General features: G+C 33.1%; 1 protein-coding gene across 2 annotated transcripts in view; it reads right to left on the bottom strand.

The window, feature by feature from the left end:
* Window positions 1-19,365, bottom strand: part of SNTG1 (syntrophin gamma 1) — a 564,850-nt gene that overhangs the window by 10,580 nt on the left and 534,905 nt on the right. For both annotated transcript variants that reach the window (XM_042973560.1, XM_042973561.1), the window contains exon 17: window positions 18,594-18,704. In XM_042973560.1, the coding sequence (XP_042829494.1) occupies window positions 18,594-18,704 (111 nt within the window). The remainder of the gene's footprint in view (window positions 1-18,593; window positions 18,705-19,365) is intronic.

Raw genomic sequence — 19,365 nt, 5'->3', positions numbered from 1 at the left:
CTGGGAACCATTTCCCTGTTCTACTAGGAAAGTTCTGAGAAGTTAAATGAGGCTTTGGAAAACAGATGGCAAATTTATTAAGCTTTCTGAGTAATGAAGTGAGAATTTATGAGTTTCTCCTTTCAGAGAAAAATGCATAATGGGCTTTTGTATTATGACATTGAGCTCATACAGCCATAAAGAACAATAACAAAAACAAAAAGAAAAAAAAAACAAAGTTCCCCCAACTCCCAGGTAAATCCGCATGACTTTTTTTCCGTACTTATGAGAACTTTTCACAACCAAAAAGTTAATTAGAACTTTTATCTTGTAATACATATGGCAACTCAAGCAGTCATGTCCCCCAAACAAACCATATTACTTGTTAAATAACCTTTGGTTATATGCATTCACCTTGTAACTGGAAATGTACATATGTGTTATTAAATTAAAGCATGTTTTATCAATAATTATCTCTTTATTATTACATATTACAAGATATGAGTCTACTGTCTAAACTATTTTATCACTCCTTAAATCATTTTCAAAATAAAAGAAACACTGTACAGCTTCCATATTTAATCATCTCTTCTGACCCATATTTTAAGTTCTGGGTCCCCTATTTTTTTAATTTCTTTGTACGAGTTTACTGTGATATCTTTGACATATACAATTGTATGCATTTTAGGTGGATGATTTGATGCTTTGATATTTGCATACATTGTGAAAAGAGCACCCAAATCAAGCTAATTAGCATATGATCACATCTACATACTTACCATTGTGTTTGCAGGGGTGGAGAGAGATTTTATTTTAAATACACAATATAGTGTTGTTAACTATCGTCAGTCACACTATATATTAGGTTCTATTCATTTTGCATGACTGAAATTTTGCACCCTTAACCAACATCATCTCATTTCCCCCTCCCCCAAGCCTCGGCAATCACCCTTCTACTTTCTGCTTCAAGGTTTGACTGTTTTAGATGCAATGTGTGAGTTAGATTGTGCGGTATTTTTTTCTGTGTCTTGCCTATTATTTTAGTTAGCGTAATGTCCTCCAGTTCCATCCATGTCACAAATGGCACAAAATCCTTTTTTATGAGGTTGAACAGTATTTCATTGTGTGTGTGTGTGTATAATATATTCTTTATCTGTCAAAGGACAGTAAGTTTTGTTCCATCGCTTGCCTATTATGAATAATGCGGCAATGAACATGGCAGTGTAGATATGTTTTCAAGATAGTGATTTCATTTCATTTGGAAATATACCTGGAATCGGGATTGTTGGATAATACAGTAAGCCTATTTAATATTCTGAGAAATGTCCATACTGTTTTCCATAGTGGCTGAGCCAATTTACATCCTCATCATCAGTACACAAGGCCTTGCTTTTCTTCACATTCTTGCCAACACTATTATTGCTTATCTTTTTGGTAAGAGCCATCTTCATAAGTGTGAACTGATATCTCATTATGATTTTGATTTACATTTCCCTGGTGATTACTGATGTTGAGCATGTTTTCATATAGGCGTTAGTCATACAAATTTTTTCTTTTGAGAAGGGTCTATTAGGACATTTGCCCATTTTTTAATTGAGTTATTTGTATTTTTGGTATTGATTTGTTTGAGTTCTTCATATATTTTAGACATTACTATTGGCTATACAGTCTGCAAACAATTTTCCTTTTCTGTAGATTGCCTTTTCATTTTCTTGATTATTTCCTTCCCTGTACAGAAGCTTTCTAGCTTGATGTGGTCCCACTTGTCTATTTTGTCTTGTGTTGCCCATGTTTTTGGCATCATATCCAAACAAATTATTGCCAAGACTGATGTAAAGAAGTTCTTTCCTTATGTTTTCTTCTAGGAAACATGGTTGCATGGCTTCAGGTCATACATTTAAGCCTTTGTGTTAATTTTTATGTATGCTATGAGATATTGATCCAGTTTTATTCTTTTGCATGTGCTTATCTAGTTTTCCCAGCATCACTTGTTGAAGAACCATTCACTGTGTGTTCTTGGAACCTTTGTCAATGAGCAGTTGATTATAAATGTGTGGGTTCATTTCTGGAATCTGTATTCTAATCATTGGTCTATATGTTTATATTTATGGCAGTACTGTACTGTTTTGGTTACTGTAGCTTTGTCATATAATTTGAAGTTAGGAAATGTGATCCTACAGCTTTCTCATTCTCACTTAAGGTTGCTTTAGCTACTTGGGGTCTTGTGATTCCATATGAATTTATGATTTTTCTATTTCTGAAAAAAAAACATGATTGTGATTTTGGTAGACATTCCATTGAATCTACAGATCATTTTGGGTAATATGAATATTTTAACAATGTTAATTATTCCATTTCATAAGCATGGGATGTCTTTCCATTTATCTGTGTCTTTTAGAATTTCCTTCATCAGTGTTTTATAAAGTTCAGTGTATAAATCCTGCATTTCTTTGTTTAATTCTTAAGTAATATACACTTTTTGTTGTGATTATGAATAAGATTGTTTGCCAAATTTATCTTCAGATAGTTTTCTGCTAGTGTACGATTATGCCACTGATTTTTATGTCAATTTTGTATCCTGTGAATTTACTGAATTCCTTTTAGTTTTAATCATAATTTTGTGGAATCTTCAGGGTTTTCTATGCATATTATCATATCTGCAAACGGAAATAATTTTACCTCTTTGCTTCCAATTTAGAAGTCTTTTATTTACTTTTCTTGCTTAATTTCTGGTTAGCACTTTTGGTACTTTGTTGAATAGCACTGGCATAAGTGGGCACACTTGCCTCATTCCAGATTGTAGAAGAAATGTTTTCAGTGTTTCCCTATTCGTTATGATGTTAGTTGTGGGTTTTCCAAATATAACCTTATTGTGTTTATATTTGTGGGTTTTTTGTACTTTTTTATTGCAAATTTTTATAATGAAAAGATGCTGAAGTTTGTCAAATGCTTTCTGTATCTATTGAGATGATCGTGGGAATTTTCTCTTTTATTCTGCTAATGTAGTCTTTTATTCTGCTAATATCACACTGACGTTTGTATGTTGAACCATCCTTTTATCCCAGGCATAAATTCCCCTTATGATACTCTTAATGTGCTGTTGATTTTGATTTCCTAGTATTTCACTGAGGATTTTTGCATCCATGTTCTTTAGCGATACTGGCCTGTAGTTTACTTTCATTTAATCCTGTCTTTGTCTCGCATTGGAATCAGGGTAATTCTACCTTCATAAAATCATTTTGGGAGTGTTTCCTCTTGTATTTTTTAAAAGAGTTTAAAAAGGGTCAGTATTAATTCTTCTTTGAATGATTGTTAGTATTCACCTATGTATCCTTTTGATCCTGGGTTTTTCTTTATTGGAAGGTTTTTGATCAGTGATTCAGTCTCCTTGTTTGTTATTGCCATAATAAGAAGAACCATATCCACAATTAAACTTTCACTGTCTAATTTTTGTTATATTTCTGTCACTATTTAGTTGGGGTTATTAAAGGTGAAAAACTAAGAATCAGACTCATTAGGACAATTATATTTTTTAGAAGTGGCATTAATAGTACTTTAAAAATACAGTTCTACTTTTGGAATGATGGAGTAGATATGTTTCCTTATTTCTCCCCCTGAGTGTAATAAAAAGCTCTGGAAATAGTATGTAAAAACAAACAACAGGACGCTGTGAAAGGAGAGGAGAAGGCAGATAAGCTAGGGATCCAGAGACCTCTGGACTTGAGGAATAAGACCCTGGTGAGTTCTCATGGTGAGTTTTTCTTTTTGCATCATATATTCCAAACAAGGCTGGGAACCCAGAAACTTCACTGATTATAGAAAAACAAACAAATGAAAAAAAACACGAAATGAAAAAAACCCAACAGATATCGACTTTCTCTAGCCATGTCACCTGAAAAAGGGCAGTCTAGTCAGGCAGAAAATGTGCATCCATTAAGTGTTCTACTCTGGACAAATGCTACGGAAAAACTGAGGCCTTACTCTCGTTTCCATTAGCCAAGGTCTAGGCTCCTACTCTTGTGAAGCCATAATGAGGTTAAATCCTGGGCCATAAAGAAAATGTCAACTAATTAGAAAAAAAAAAATTGAAATCATACAGAGTATGTTCTCTGACAAACTGTATCAGACTAGAAATAAATTCTAGGAAGATAACAGGAAAATCCCCAAACACTTAGAAATTAAGTATCACACTTCTCAATAAAATCTGTTGATCAAAAAAAGAAACCTTGAAGAAAATTAAAAACACATTGATTTGCGTTAAAATAGAAATGCAATGTATCAAAGTTTGTGGAATGCAGTAAATGCAGTGCTAGGAAAGAAACTATAGCATCAAATGTTTGTATTAGAAATAAGGAAGTTTCAATTCAACAATCTAAAAATACTACCTTGTGAAATTAGAAAAAGAAAGGCAACATAAAATCAAAGAAACCAGAAAGAAGCAAATTAATAAAATTAAGAGCAGAAATCATAGAGTTGATTACAGAACTCTAAGAGAAGATTAATGAAAAGATAATTCTGGCACTTTGAAATGTTTCTGGAAAGACTAACAGAAAAATAGAAAAAAGGTATGAATTACTCACAGGAATGGAACTGGGGTATCATTATAAAATCTACAGACTTCAAAGCAACAATAATGAAATGAAAAATATGGAAATACTATAAGAAAGTCTACACACATAAATTTGACAACTTAGAATTGACCAAGTCCTTGAAAAGTAAAAATTACAGGGTGTGCCTGGGTGGCTCAGTTGATTGAGCATCCGACTTCAGCTCAGGTCATGATCTCATGGTTCATGGGTTCAAGCCCTGTGTCAGCCTCTGTGCTGACAGCTCAGAGCCTGGAGCCTGCTTCTGATTCTGTGTCCGCCTCTCTCTCTGCCCCACCCCTGCTTGTGCTCTGTCTCTGTTTTTCAAAAATGAATAAACATTTAAAAAAATTTAAAAAAAAGAAAAGTAAAAATTACCACAACTCATTTGAGACGAATACACCATTTGAATAGCTATCTATTAAGTAAACTGAACTAATAATTTTAAAAGTCTCAAAAAGGAAATTTCCTGGCCCAAATGTTTTCATTAGAGAACTCTACGAAACCTTTAAAGAATCAATAATTCTACACAGTATCTTCCAGAAAATAGAAGAGAAGGAAACATTTCCAACTGATTTTATAAGACGGTTTTATCCTGATACAAAAACCAGGCAAAGGTAGTATCAAAAACAAAGAGACAAACAAACAAAATACCAAAAATCCCTACAGACCAATATTCCTCATGAATATAAACAGAAAAATATTTAACACAATTTTGACAAATGTAATTCATCAATATATATACATTACACATCATTATAGGGTAAGATTTATTTTAGGAATGTAAGACAGGTTCAACATTTGAAAATCTATTACATATCCCACCATATTAATAAGCTACAAAATTTACGTAGCCATACTAATTGACAAACATTCACAATGAAAACTTTCAGAAAAATAAAAATAGAGGGGAACTAACACAACCTGAGAAAAAAAAAACTTCTATTAAAGATTTAAAACAACATCATGCTGAACGGTGAAAGACTAAACGCTTTCCTCTAAAATAAGGAATAAGTGGAGCATGTCCACAGTCACCAATGATGTTACTATGGTATTTGTAGCCACAACAGGCAAGAAAATGAAAGCAATGTGCTACAGGTCAGAAAAAAGAAATATATCTTTCTTTAATTTGCATGTCTTGATCTAAGTAGACAAATCCAAGGAATCTTCAAAACAAAAACAAAAAACACCGAGAACCAACAGGTATATTTCTACAGGTTTCAGGATACAGTGTAAATATAAAAAAAATAATTATATTTCTATATTATAGCATTAATATTTGGAAAACAAAATTTTAAAAAATGCCTATTACATTCCTTCAAAAAATGATTTTCCTAAATGTAAATGCACCAATGGGGATTATAGGATGAAAAGTACACAATTCAGAAGAATTAAATAAAAAGACTTAAAGAAACAGAAAAATATCCAGCTTTCATTCCTCTATCAATATAGTAAAGATATAAATTCTTAACTTGATGTATGTTTTATGCTATCCTTGTCAAAATCCTAGTGAAATTATTCATAGATACAGACAAGGTAATTATAAAATGTCTATTGAAAGATAAAGGGACTACAATAGCTAAAGCAATTCTGGAAAGTAAGAATAAAATAGAAGGAATCATTTGTTTTTTTTTCTTTTAAAGTATGGTTAATGTATGCAGAATTATATAATATTGACAGGGATAGATAAACGAAGAAACAATGCCACACAAGTATGCCCAACACATTTTTTTACAAAGCTATAAAAGCAATTCAATAGAGAAAAATAGTCTTTACAACAAATGTTGCTGAAGTAATTGGGCATCGATAGATAAACCAGTGAAGGTCAATTTAAGCCTAACAGCTTACAGGAAGAAAGTGAACTCAGATGCGTTATGGTTAAATGTAAATGGCAGGCCCAGGGAATTTTTTGAAGATAGCACAGGAGAAAAATCTGGCACCTGGACCTGTTGAAAAATTCTTGACATGACACCAAAGACATACTCTATAAAAGAATTAATAAATGGGGTTTATGAAAATTTTAAATCTTTCTCTGCAAGATACCCTATTAAGTTGAAAGTCAACCTACATATTGGAAGAAACTATTTGCCAACAGCGTATCTAACAAAGCCTCACAGATAGGATAAAGAACTCATAAAGCTCAATAGTAAAACAAACTAAAAAATACAATTAGGAAGTGGTCAACAAACAGAGACATTTCCCAAGAGGGAATGTACAGGTACAAAATGGGCACATGAAAAGTTGTTCACCATGGCTAGCCATTAGGGAAATGTATATTAAGACTATGAAGAAAACCACTGAAATAAAAAGTAATAACAATTCCAAATGCTGGTGAGGATGTAGAGAAACTGGATTCCTCACACATTACTGTTGGAAACATGAAATGTTAGAGCCACTCAGAAAAATAATTTGACATTTTCTTTAAAAACTAAACAACCATTTTCCACACTGTTCTGAACAGCGGTGCTCTTGGGCATTTGTCCCAGAGAAATGAAATCTCATGTCCAGGTAAAACCCTGCACGCTATTGTTCCTAACAGCTTTGTTCGCAGTAACTAAACACTGGAAACAAGCAAGTGTTCCTCAACAGGTAAATAGTTAAACAAATGTGGTCCACATCCATAAAATGGAATACTACTCAGCAACAAAAAAGAAGAAGCTATTGATATCCATAGCTATTTGGGTGGATCTCAAGGTCATTATGCTGAGTGAAAAGGCATCAATCTCAAAATGGCACATATTGCATGATTTAATTTATATGATATTCTCAAATGACAAAATTACAGAAATGAAAAAGCAGATTCATTGTTACTAGGATTTAGGAATGGCAGAAGTTAGAGCTGGGCCAACACGACAAAGGAAGTCCTGTATCTTGATTGTGGAAATGGTTCTGCAAATGCACACATGCTAAAATTGACATATGACTATATACATATTGCATCAATGTCAAATTCCTGGTTTTGTTATATTATACTATAGATATATAAGATATAACCTTTGGGGGAAAGAAGATAAAGACTACATGGAATGTCTCTGTGTTATCTTTTTAACTTCCTGTGAACTTATATTGCACAATAAAAGGGATTTGGCAATGGCTCTCTTACTATATTAAATCTGTAGTTACAGTGGCAAAAATTCAGTGCTTTATTTCCTTCAGTCTAAGAATAAGGATCTGTTCTGTCTAAAATCCCTAGCAGTGTCTCCTTACTCTATCACTCATTGCTGTGCAAATTCAGAAGCATTCGGATACACAGAAATGCTGATTATGCAATATCTAGGGCTATGGTCTTGTGAAAAGCAACAGAGTTTGATTTTTGTTAAAATCAATATATTAATGAGCATTTCAAATGCAATTTTCCATAAGCATGCTACTTTCAAGGAAAAATGCCAGTATTTTTTCCAGTATGTGTTCTTATCGCTATGGAAGACAAAGGAACTAATTTTGAGTAATAGTCAAAGAAGTGTGTGTTGTACAATTTCATTCTTTCTCAACTACTTTGGCTAATCTGGATCCCCTGCATTTTCATTAAATTTTAAGATTAGCTTGTCAATTTCAACGATAAAAACAGCTGGCTTTTTTGAAAGGGTTTTTATTGAATCTGTTGTTCAGTTTAGGGAGAAATTGCTTTTTTCACAATATTGTTTTCTAATGAACAAATATAGAATATCTTTCCCTTTAGGCAAATCTTTCAAATTTCGTACAACAATGTTACATTGTTTTCAGTGTATAAGTTTGCACTTCTGTTATTACATATTTTCCTATTTAATTTATTTAGATGTTAAGTAGAATTGTTTTCTTAATTTCATTTAGGAAGCGTTCATGGTTACGATATGTAATTGATAATTGCATGTTGATTTTGTATAATGAAACACTGCTGAACTCATTTATTAGTGAACATAGTATTTAGAGGGTTCCTTATTATTCTCAGTATACAAGATCAGCATGTGCGAATTGAGATAGTTTTATTTCTTTTTATTGTCTAACTGTCCTTGCTAAACATCAGTACAATGTTGAGTAAGGGTGGTAAAAGCAGACTTCTTCGTCCTGTTCCTGATCTTACCAGAAAAACATTTATTCTTACATTAAGTATGATGCTCACTATGGGTTACACACAGATGCTCTTTAGTAGATTGAGGAATTTCCCTGCTTTTCCTACACTGAGTGTTTTTATTATGAAAGGGTCTTGGGCTTGTCAAACTTCTATGCTTCTGTATTTACTGAGACAATACATGTATTTTAAATTCTATGAATATGGTGTATCACATCGATTGATTTGGGGGTGATAAACCAATCATGCATTCTTGTAATAAATCCCACTTGGTCATGGTTTATCAATATTTTAAAACTCTGCTGGATTCCATTTCTATTAGTATCAATAATATTAATAATATTATATTACATAATTCAATATATCATATTGTATAATAATATTGTTAGTATTGTGTTCATTTATGAAATCATTTTCTTTATGGGAAGTCCTCAAATTATTATTTTAATGCTTACTTTCATTAAGTCTAATCAACTTACTATTTCTCCTGGAGTCATTTTTGGTAGGCAGTCTGTGTCTTTCCATAATTCCTTTCATCTAAGTTACCTAGTTGGTTGACATAAAGTCTCGTTCCTTTATTCTCTTTTTATCTTTTTTTAATATGCTCCATCAGGAATGATGTCCTCTCTGTCATTCGTGATTTTAACAATCTGAGTCTTTTCTATGCTTTATGAGATTTCTCAAAGGGTTCTCGATTTGGCTTATCTTTCAAAGCATCAACTTTTGATTTTGGTGATATTATGTCTCGCTTTTATCTTCTATTTTATATTTTTCTGTTCTAATTTTTATTACTTTCTTTGTTCTGCTTGCTTTAATTTCAATTTAGTGTTATTTATCTAGTTTCTTTACATGAAAATCCGGGATGCTGATTTGAGATCTTTTCTTTTTTAATTAAACATTTATAGATGTGACTTTTCCTCAATCACTGATCTATCTCCATTTCATAAATTCTAATAGATTGCTTTTGGTTTTCATTTATCGCACAATATTTACTTATTTTTCTTGTGATTTAACCTTCGACTCACTGCCAGTTTCGCAGTTTTCCTTCTCCCCATCACGTACAGTCGATTCTCATTATTTGTGGAATCTCTATTGCAAATTTACCCATGTGCTGATATTTATTTGTAATTCCAAAATCTATTCACACTGTTTTCACGGTCATTTGTGGATATATGCAAAGCAGTGAAAAATTTTAGTGACACGCCATGTACTTTCCCAGCAGAGGCCAAACAAGGTGATACTTGGACTTCCTGTTTGAGCTCTCATATTATACACTGTACACCAAAACGTAGCTTTTTTTGCACTGTATTTAGTGTCAAGATTTTCACATTTTTGTATCGTATTTAAACTTTGCCATTTAAAATGTCCCCAAAGCACAGTGCTGAAGTGCTGCTTGATATTTTAATTGCAGGAACATTGTAATGCGCTTACAGAGAGAACACACATGTTGGGTAAGCTTTGTTTGGGCATAAGTTATAGTGCTGATGACTGCGAGTTCAGTGTTAAAGAATCAACAGTAATATTAAATAAGTTGTCTTTAAATGAAAACACACATAAAAACAAAGCTATTTATTAATTAATTAGTTGATGAAAATGCTGTGACCAGAGGTTTGCAGGAACTCAACCCTGTATTTCCCCTAGAAGCGGTATTTCAATATTTGCTGAATTACTGGTCATGAAGACTTTATAGCACATAATTATCACAAATAACAAGAATCAACTGTATTTAATAAGTTCCCCCATTCTCTTCTGTTGCTTATTCTAATTTAATCTCATATTGATGGAGAATGTATTTCATATGATTTCAATCTTTTTGGATGTATTGAGACTTTTCTATGTCATAGCATAGGGTGTATCATGAAGAACATTCTTTGAGGACTTGAGAAAAAGATGTATTCTGCTGTTGTTGGGTAGAATGTCCTCTAGATGTCTCAAACTAGCTGTTTTCTAAGTCTTCTCGTTACTTATTCATCTTCTTCCCAGTTGTTCCATCCATAATTGTAAATGAGGTATTGAAGTTTGCAACTCATATGGTTGGGTTGTCTACATCTCCCTTCAATTCTGTATACTTTTCCTTCACGCATTTAACTAATATTACTAGGTGCATGTATATCTACAATTCCTGTGTTTTCTGGACAAATTCACTTTTTCCACACTATAAAATGCCCCCTTTTTTTCTCATGTAACAGTTATGTTTTAAAGTCTATTTTGTCTGATATTAACATAGGCCCTTTAGTTCTGTTTTATTATTGCTTCTAGCATATATATGTCATATATATATATATATATATATATATATATATATATATATATTTCCATTTTTTAACCTTCAATCTATCTGTGTTTCTGAATCTAAACCCTATCTATTATAAACAGCATTTAATTGGACAATGTTTTTTCTATTTTTTCAATTTCTACCTTAAACTGAGGCATTTAAACATTTTACATTGGATGCAATCACTCTAAATGGAGTATTTTCATCTGCCATTTTGCTCATTTTTTCCTATGTTATTATTATTGATGATCCCATGTATGTGATTTTCTCTTTTTGTTTTTGATTTTCACCAAATTGACTCTAATAAAGTCTAGGTATGGTTCTCTTTGAATTTATCCTACTGGAGTTTTTGTTGTTGTTGTTGTTGTTTTGGTTTTCATTTTGTTTGTGCGTTTTGTTTTGATGGTTGACACACAATGTGACAGTTTCAGGTGTACAACATAGTGATTCAATAAGTCTGAATTATGCTGTGCTCACCACAAGTGTAGTTACCATCTGTCACCATACAATAATATTACAGTATCATTGACTATATTCCCTAGACTTCATTCCCACGACTTATTCATTCCATAACTGGAAGCTTGTATCTTTTACTCCCCTTCACATATTTTGCCCACTGAATTTAGTGTAGATTATTTTTTAATTTATTTTGAGAAGTTTTCAAGTATTATTTCTTTAAATATTTTTTTCTGTCCCTTTCTATTTTTCTTCTACTTCTTGGACTGTCATTATACATATGCAGATATGTTTGCTAACGTGCCACAGGGTACTGATTATAATCGTTTTCTTCATTCTTTGTTATTTTCTTGTTGTTCTGATTGGTTAGTGTCTATTGTCCAATATTCAAGATTGTTGATTCTTTCTTCTGCCAACTAAAATCTTCTTAAGTCCCACTAGTAAATGTTTCATTTCAGTTAATGAATATTTCAACTATAGACACTTTTTCATGTAACCTCTCCATTGTTACTTGCTATTTGGTAAGACACCATTGTCATATTTTTCTTTAATTCTTTAGACATTGTTTTCTCTAATAATTTAAATATATTGATTATAGCTAATTTAAAGTCTTTGTCTAGTGAATCCAAAATCTGAGCCCCATTCAAGGCATAATCTGTTGGTTGGTGTTTATCCTGTACATACTTTTCTGCTTTTTGCACACATCATAATTTTTTGATGGAAACTATTTTAGATAATATCTTGTAACAACTCTTGGTATTAGATTGTTCCACTTTCCCAAAGTTTATTGTTGGTGTTTCAGTTGTTGTTGTTTTTCTTATTGCTATTTCTTTGTTTAGCACTTTCTTGCATTAAATCTATAGAATGTGTATTCTCTGTAGTGTGTTCATAAAATTCTCTGTTTTATACTTTTTTTTACATGTTTAAGCCTCACTGCCTATTGGTCACATCTAGGTCAGCCAACTATTGGTCAGACACTTTCATTATGCGTATTGCCTATGAGTCTGTTACATCTTACTATGGAAATCTGCATGTGAAGGCACATCTTCCAATTTCAGGACATTAACAAGACAAATTTAACTTTAACCTCCTGACTGTGTGTGTTCTCCAGTTCAGTCAGAGTAAGCAACTCGTGTCTTTTGTGTTCCCAGGTCTTTCCTGGGCATGCACACAGCCTTGATCATAAATCCCCAAAAGTATGTCAGAGCTTTCCCTAAATTCATAATCATTGTCTAGTTTTCCAAGACTTTCTTTTAAATTCCAGCCCAGGCTTTTGTTTGCTCCAGTGGAAATCTCAGGCTTAGGTGGTCAAGATGTTGCTGCAGGTTGCTATTGTTTTAGTTCATGTCCTGGGGTAGATCCTCTGTTTCCTTTTGTCCTCCGCCCCTGCTGAGCTATGTGCTGAGTCACACAGCCACCACACTGAGAATAGAGAATTCTCAGGAAGCTGCAAATTAAACCAAATTATTGATTCTGCTCTGGATGAAGTCAGACCACTCCATTTTCTGCAGTGCTACTGGGTTTTGGCTACAAAGCCACTGTCTAGGAAGGGAGGGGTGTTGGAATATCTTCAAATTAAAACTTTAAAATGAACCTCATTATGTTACTGAGCGAGGTCCAGTAGTTTCTCTTAGTCAATTTTCAGTTCATTCTGTGATTTTGGTTATTTTTCATTTTTGTCAATTTGGCTAATTTCTGGAATGCTTGAAAACGGGTGCTTGAATTCAGTTGCTTTCCCGGCATTTCCACTGTTTTTGAGGGAGGCAAGTTCACTGAGGCCCTCCAGCCACTACTCCACTGGAATATCAAATTAAATCTTGATGATTTAAATTTCTGCTTTATACTCGGATTTTGAAAGTTTTGGGGTGTGATGTAGTTTTCCTCTTTACTAATCACAGCTCAGTTTTCCCTTTCACACTGACGGCTGAAGTACATACTCAGTTTGAGGGGATTTTTTGGTAGTTTCTATTTTTCTCTCCTTCCTTTACTCTTTTCTTCTCCTCCTTAATGCTGGATGTGTTGGTAATGGAGTCACAGAGCTGTCTTTCATCTTATATTTTCCATATTTTATGCTACTGCATTTTGAGAGACTCCCTCAACTTTAGCTCTCTCTATTCTGCTATAGCATTTTTATTTCAAATATGAGATTCATAAGTCACAAAATCTACTAATTAGGAGCTAGTTTTTAAAAACTAGCTGCAAGTCTATCTAAGCACTCTGTGGAGGCTAATGCACGTTCTACTTTACGGATCTTGTCCTGGATGATTGTTACCATCATGGCTGAAGGTAAGCTGGAAGTCTGTCTCATGGAATAAGGGCTTCATCATTTCTAGAGATTCTTGAGACATTCAGAGCTTGATCACAGCTTCAGCATGAAATAAACCCTTTATTACCTCTGCCTCAGAACAAGCTCATGGGGAAGAAGGGATTGACTACCCCATAAACTCAAGAGAGTTTTCGAACAATTCTCCTGACAACTGAACCACTGCACACTGTCAATCCCCACTCATTCACAGTGTATACATCGAGAACCTCCTGAGTGGGAATCACTCAATTAAATCTTTTTTAGGGTCTTCTGTCTTTTTTGGGTTATGGGTTCTTCTGTGAATTGATCCCATCTTTCTGCTTTTATGTTGATGGCACAAATCCCATTTCTACTTTTTCCCTACCTGTAACTCTCTGCCAATTCTAGGTTATTTTTGCACATGTAACAGACGTATGTTGGTATTCTCAAGTCTTCTGAGAAGGGCACATGTGCTCTTATCCTTATAAAAACCATGGATTTAATACTCTCGATCTTACACTCAGGATGCTGAGTCTGAGCTTAGAAAACTCATCCTAGATAACAGACATCACCTTTATACGTGGAAGCCAGAGTTCTTTAACTATTGAGCTCATATTCTTATACTATAGGGCATTGAACTTGTATAAAAATTAGATAAACAATAAGTGGCACATAAAGATAAACTGCATTATAGGATTTTAAATTTCTCAATAACATATTTATTTAGTTTTGCGTTACTTACTTAAGGCTGGGACAAGTGAGGTAATAACTTATTTTCTTCACATCTTTATTCACCAATGTGTACTTTATGTTTAACTTAAAAATAGATTTTGGGGGCACCCGGTGGCTCAGTTGGTTAAGTGTCCAACTCTTGATTTTGATTCAGATCATGATCTCATGTTCATGAGATCGAGCCCTGCATTGGGCTCTGCACCGTCAGCTCAGAGCCTGCTTGGGATTGTCTCTGTATCCCTCTCTGTCTCTGCTTCCCTCTCTCTCTCAAAATAAATAAATATACATTAAAAATATTTAACTTTAAACTCTTTATACAAAATTAATGATTTTAAGAAAACACTCACAAATTATTCTCCAAGATTATAAAAGTTTTACAATGTACTTATTAAAGTACATGGAAACATCTCAACACATAACCTTCAAAACACTTCTCAAAATACTGTGAGTAGAAATCGTGTCATTTTGATATCTTCTGTGTTAATCTAACTCATAAGGAAGCCAATCTTTCTAGGTGAGATAATTTTTTCTTCAAATAACATGGCATTTTATGTCATTGTTTTTGAAACTATGTTTATCATTTCTTCTCTTTTGTGAGACTATGTAAGCAAATGATATTGGGAATATGATAATAAATACTATTTTTGCTAAATATTTATTTATAAACTATCAGTCATATCAAATTATTCCATGCTTTAGATTACTACCAATTATGGCAAAAATTGTATGTATATGTAACTTACTTTTGGAAAATGAAATATTTTTTAAAATCTATGGACTAAAATGTAATGAATGCTTTCATTTGCTGAGTATTTTTGTTATTTTACTAAACTTATTCTTTACTAGTTAAAATTTAGTTAATTAATTGATTTTTAATTTTTTGGTTGCTATTATTTAGATTATGCAATTAAAAGTGTACAATTGTCAGAGTGCCCGTGTGGCTCAGTCAGTTGAGCATCTGATGTTAGATCAGGTCATGATGTTGTGGTACATGAATTCAAGCCCCACATCAAGCTCTCTTCTCTCAGCCTGTCAGCACAGAGCCCGCTTCAGATTCTCCTCTCACTCTGCCCCTCCCCACCGTGTGCTCTCTCTCTGAAAAAATAATTAAACACATTTTTAAAAAAACAAAAGTGTACAACTGTCACTTATCATAAACAACTATAAATTTGAAGAATTGTCCAAGAAAACAACGGGTGAGGAATTTAGAGTTGGAGGGACAAAAATAACATTGCACAAATGCATTTTGAAAATCGCGTAATATCATGCTGATGTCTGTGATTTACTTCAAAATGTGCCAAGATAAGATGGGTTGATAGACAGTTAAAGGGATGAAGACACAGATTTGTGGTAAAGAAGTACAGTGCAGTGTAAATGGTAGAAGTTAGATAGCGCATATAGGGTGTTTACTGTGAATTATTAAAGTATGCTATATGCTTGAATATGTTTGTAATAAAATATTGAGAAAAACGCTTACAATCCTGCACTGTAAAGTAATGATCTAGTGTAATTAAGGAAATTATTTTATCCCTATGGACAAGTTCACAAATACTTCGAAATTCTCATGGCTTTAGTTCTGTTTCTGCTGCCTTGGTAACAATATTTATTTATATTTATATTTATATTTATATTTATATTTATATTTATATTTATATTTTTTATATTTTCCCAGATTTTTTTTAATGTTTATTCATTTTTGAGAGACAGAGAGAGACAGAACGTGAGTGGGGGAGGGCAGAGAAAGGGAGACACAGAATCTGAAGCAGGCTCCAGGCTCTGAGCTGTCAGCACAGAACCTGACGTGAGGCTCGAACTCATGAACCGTTGAGATCATGCCCTGAGCCAAAGTCAGGTGCTTAACAGACTGAGCCACCCAGGTGCCGCTAATTTCTTAACCATAAGCCATCCTCTTGATGCATAAATCCAATAATGTTATATATGCTGGTATTCTCCTTGCTGTTCTCCTGTGATGGTACTTTTTTATTGCTCACGAGTTGCAATTATAAAGGTTACAAAATAGCAATTGTGCTAGCTTTAATTCTTATACAATTTCTATGTCAGCTGACGGATACACACCTGCATGGCCAAACAATCCTATAGAACTGATTGGTTAGTTTCATCTGTGTTAAATAGCCTCTGTATTTAATTGGTATTTTCATGGTTACCCTTAGAGGTATTATTATAGCTCGTTTTATAGAAGGAGATGGCGCCTTTAAAGAAGTTCTGTAACTTACCAGTGGTCATACTCTGTTATTATTTTTAAGTCTGCTCTTTCTCCTATACAAAAATGACTGTCCATAAGTTTAAGAAACACATTCAATGAATATTCTCTGAAACTAGCTCCTAATAAACGAATTCATAAAATATTTTTTAAAATACTATAAGAGTGGCATCTGGGTGGCTCAGTCAGTTAAATGTCTGACTTCAGCTCAAGTCATGATCTCATGGTTCATGAGTTTAAGACCTGCACCTGTCTCTCTGCTGTCAGTGTGGAGCCTGCTTTGAATCCTGTCTTCCTGTCTCTCTGCCCTTCCCTCCATCACTTTCTCTCTCTCTCTCTCAAAATAAATAAACATTTTTCAAAAATTGAAAAAAACCCACTATAACAAGAATGAGTAATATTTAGAAACAGATGGGTAACTAATAACTAGTAAGTATAATTAGCTGTATATATAACATATGCTACATTAAAATAAAGCCTAAATATTATAGTTAGTCATTGCATTGCATTTATATTTTTGCTTCATGTTGTCAACTAAGGACTCATTAGCACATTAGAAAAATTAGAAGAGAAGTAACATATCAAATGCTAAGCTGCTGTCAGCAGCTAGTGGTTGAGTTTCCACATTAGCCAGAAGAATATGGAACTGACAATATTAACATCATTCACCACTATTAGAGTATGTCCTGTGTTTTGAAAGATTGAGAAATCTAACAAAAGCTAAATATGGATAATTTGGGACAATGGTAATGCATCTTTTCGATGGTGATTTAAAGAGCAGTGTGAGTGGCTAGCACGAAGGAAATGGTCAATTAATCGGAGCGAGAGGGGAAAAGAGGAGGAGCTGTAGCAAGAGATAGAGAGAAGGCAGTTCCATGGATGCATCTGTGTTTAGGGAAAAGGCAATGATGGAAATGCAGAATTGAAAATTATGAATGAAGTTAAATAAAAGAAGTGGGTGAAGTTATGATGGTATTTGTCTAAATTGATGGTAGACGAATCAAAGGCAAGGCCATGTGAAACATCGATGCTTTAGAGAAACACAGAAAAGATCCAGCAGAAAGGGGCTATATCCACAGTTCCTTCTATAAGCAACCTATAGTCTAAGTGGAGGCAGTAAGTCCAAAGATAAATGTAAGACAGAAATGGGGTATCCTCAGAGCAATTCAGACAAAACGCTAAGGAGAAAAGTTAAGAGACAAGCATGAGCAGATATATAAGGCAAGAAAGAAGTCATCTTGTTAAAAGAAGGAGAGGGTCTGATACGCATATAGAGCAGTGTTACGGGAGACGTATAGTAGGATGTCCGAGAGGGTGATTCCTTGGAAGATTTTGACTGTCAGGCTGACCTCCCCCCATGAATTTCATAGGTACAGGTATGTAACAGATTTATGCTAATTTTAATCCATCGTTGAAAAATTATATATGGGTTTGCATTTCCATACCATTAGTAATTTTTTACTTTGGCATTTGTTATTTATCCTTTCCTTCACACTGGAATAATATATTTATAATTTATTCTGCCCCAGACATTGCTATTGTGAATTTCACCGTAGAGTAACTGAAATAATTTAAATTTTGAATATATACAAATATTAAGAAATATTAAAATAAAGGTAGTGAACCTTTCTGACGAGTTTAAAGCCACATAGTCAATATATTTTGGATTACTGAAAATTTGCATGAGCAAAGCAACAAATAATTCATTTATTCATTTTATTGACACATAGTAACATGAGGAAAACAGGAATTGATTTAAATAATATTTTTCTTCAGGGATTTGTATTCATATCCAAAGAGAGAGTAGATAATGGTAAAATACAATCAGAATTTAATTGAAATTTTGCCACTAAAATCTCAAAGTGATTTTATTCTTTTGGCCATGGGGGATATCCCAAAGGAAACAGATAATGTGTGTTTTTGCTCTTTTGTTTCCCCTAAATATTCTCCCCTTTGCTTCTTAATGGCATTAATGTAATTAGAGGTGGTTAATGTGATAAACCTGGATTTACCTTTGCTTCAATCTGCTTAGTATCTGGATTCTGAAACAAAAATTTGATTTTGCTCTTGCCATCATCTGAAGAACCTTTAAGCTGAGAAAACTTATACCTCCAAAGTACAGCCTAAAGGGAACAAAAAAAGAAACATATGCAAGTCAGCATGATGAATATCTACATTCGAGCCAAGAAATAGTTCCCTTTTAAGTAGTAAAAGTTAATCATATTAAGTTGGTACGATATCCCAGTATTAAAAAATCAATTAAAATATATTGTATATATTATATTTACATTTATATTTATACATATTACACATTTATATTTACATCCATATAATAATAATAAATATCTATACCAAAGTCTATAATTTATTATGCAATATATCCTTTAATTTCCAGAAATAAATTTAATAGCCATGAAATAATTATTTCAAAAAATATATGCAAATAAATCAATTTGAATATCCTGCTTTATATTATCATGAAATATCATCCAGTTCACTTAAAGCATATGTCTATGCTAGTGAATAAGCAAACCATTATTTGGTTTTTTTTCTATTAATAGAAGTGATAAGGTGATTTTGAATTGACAATTTTGTAGATATTCTGTAGTATTTTCTCTTAAAGCTCAAACAAATCATCTGTAGCTTTGTCAAGATAAAAGATCAGCCTGAGTAAATAATTATGACAAAAATTTACATAGCATCCTCATGAGAATGAAGTAGAATAAGCATTTTACAGAACTAGCCCATCTGTCTATCTCAGTCAATATGATTATTTGACTAAAA

The sequence above is a fragment of the Panthera tigris genome, chromosome F2 (assembly GCF_018350195.1).
Source record: "Panthera tigris isolate Pti1 chromosome F2, P.tigris_Pti1_mat1.1, whole genome shotgun sequence".
In the NCBI taxonomy this organism is placed as follows: domain Eukaryota; kingdom Metazoa; phylum Chordata; class Mammalia; order Carnivora; family Felidae; genus Panthera; species Panthera tigris.
Note: the sequence above shows the minus strand (reverse complement) of the source record. Positions and strands in the feature narration are given on the sequence as shown.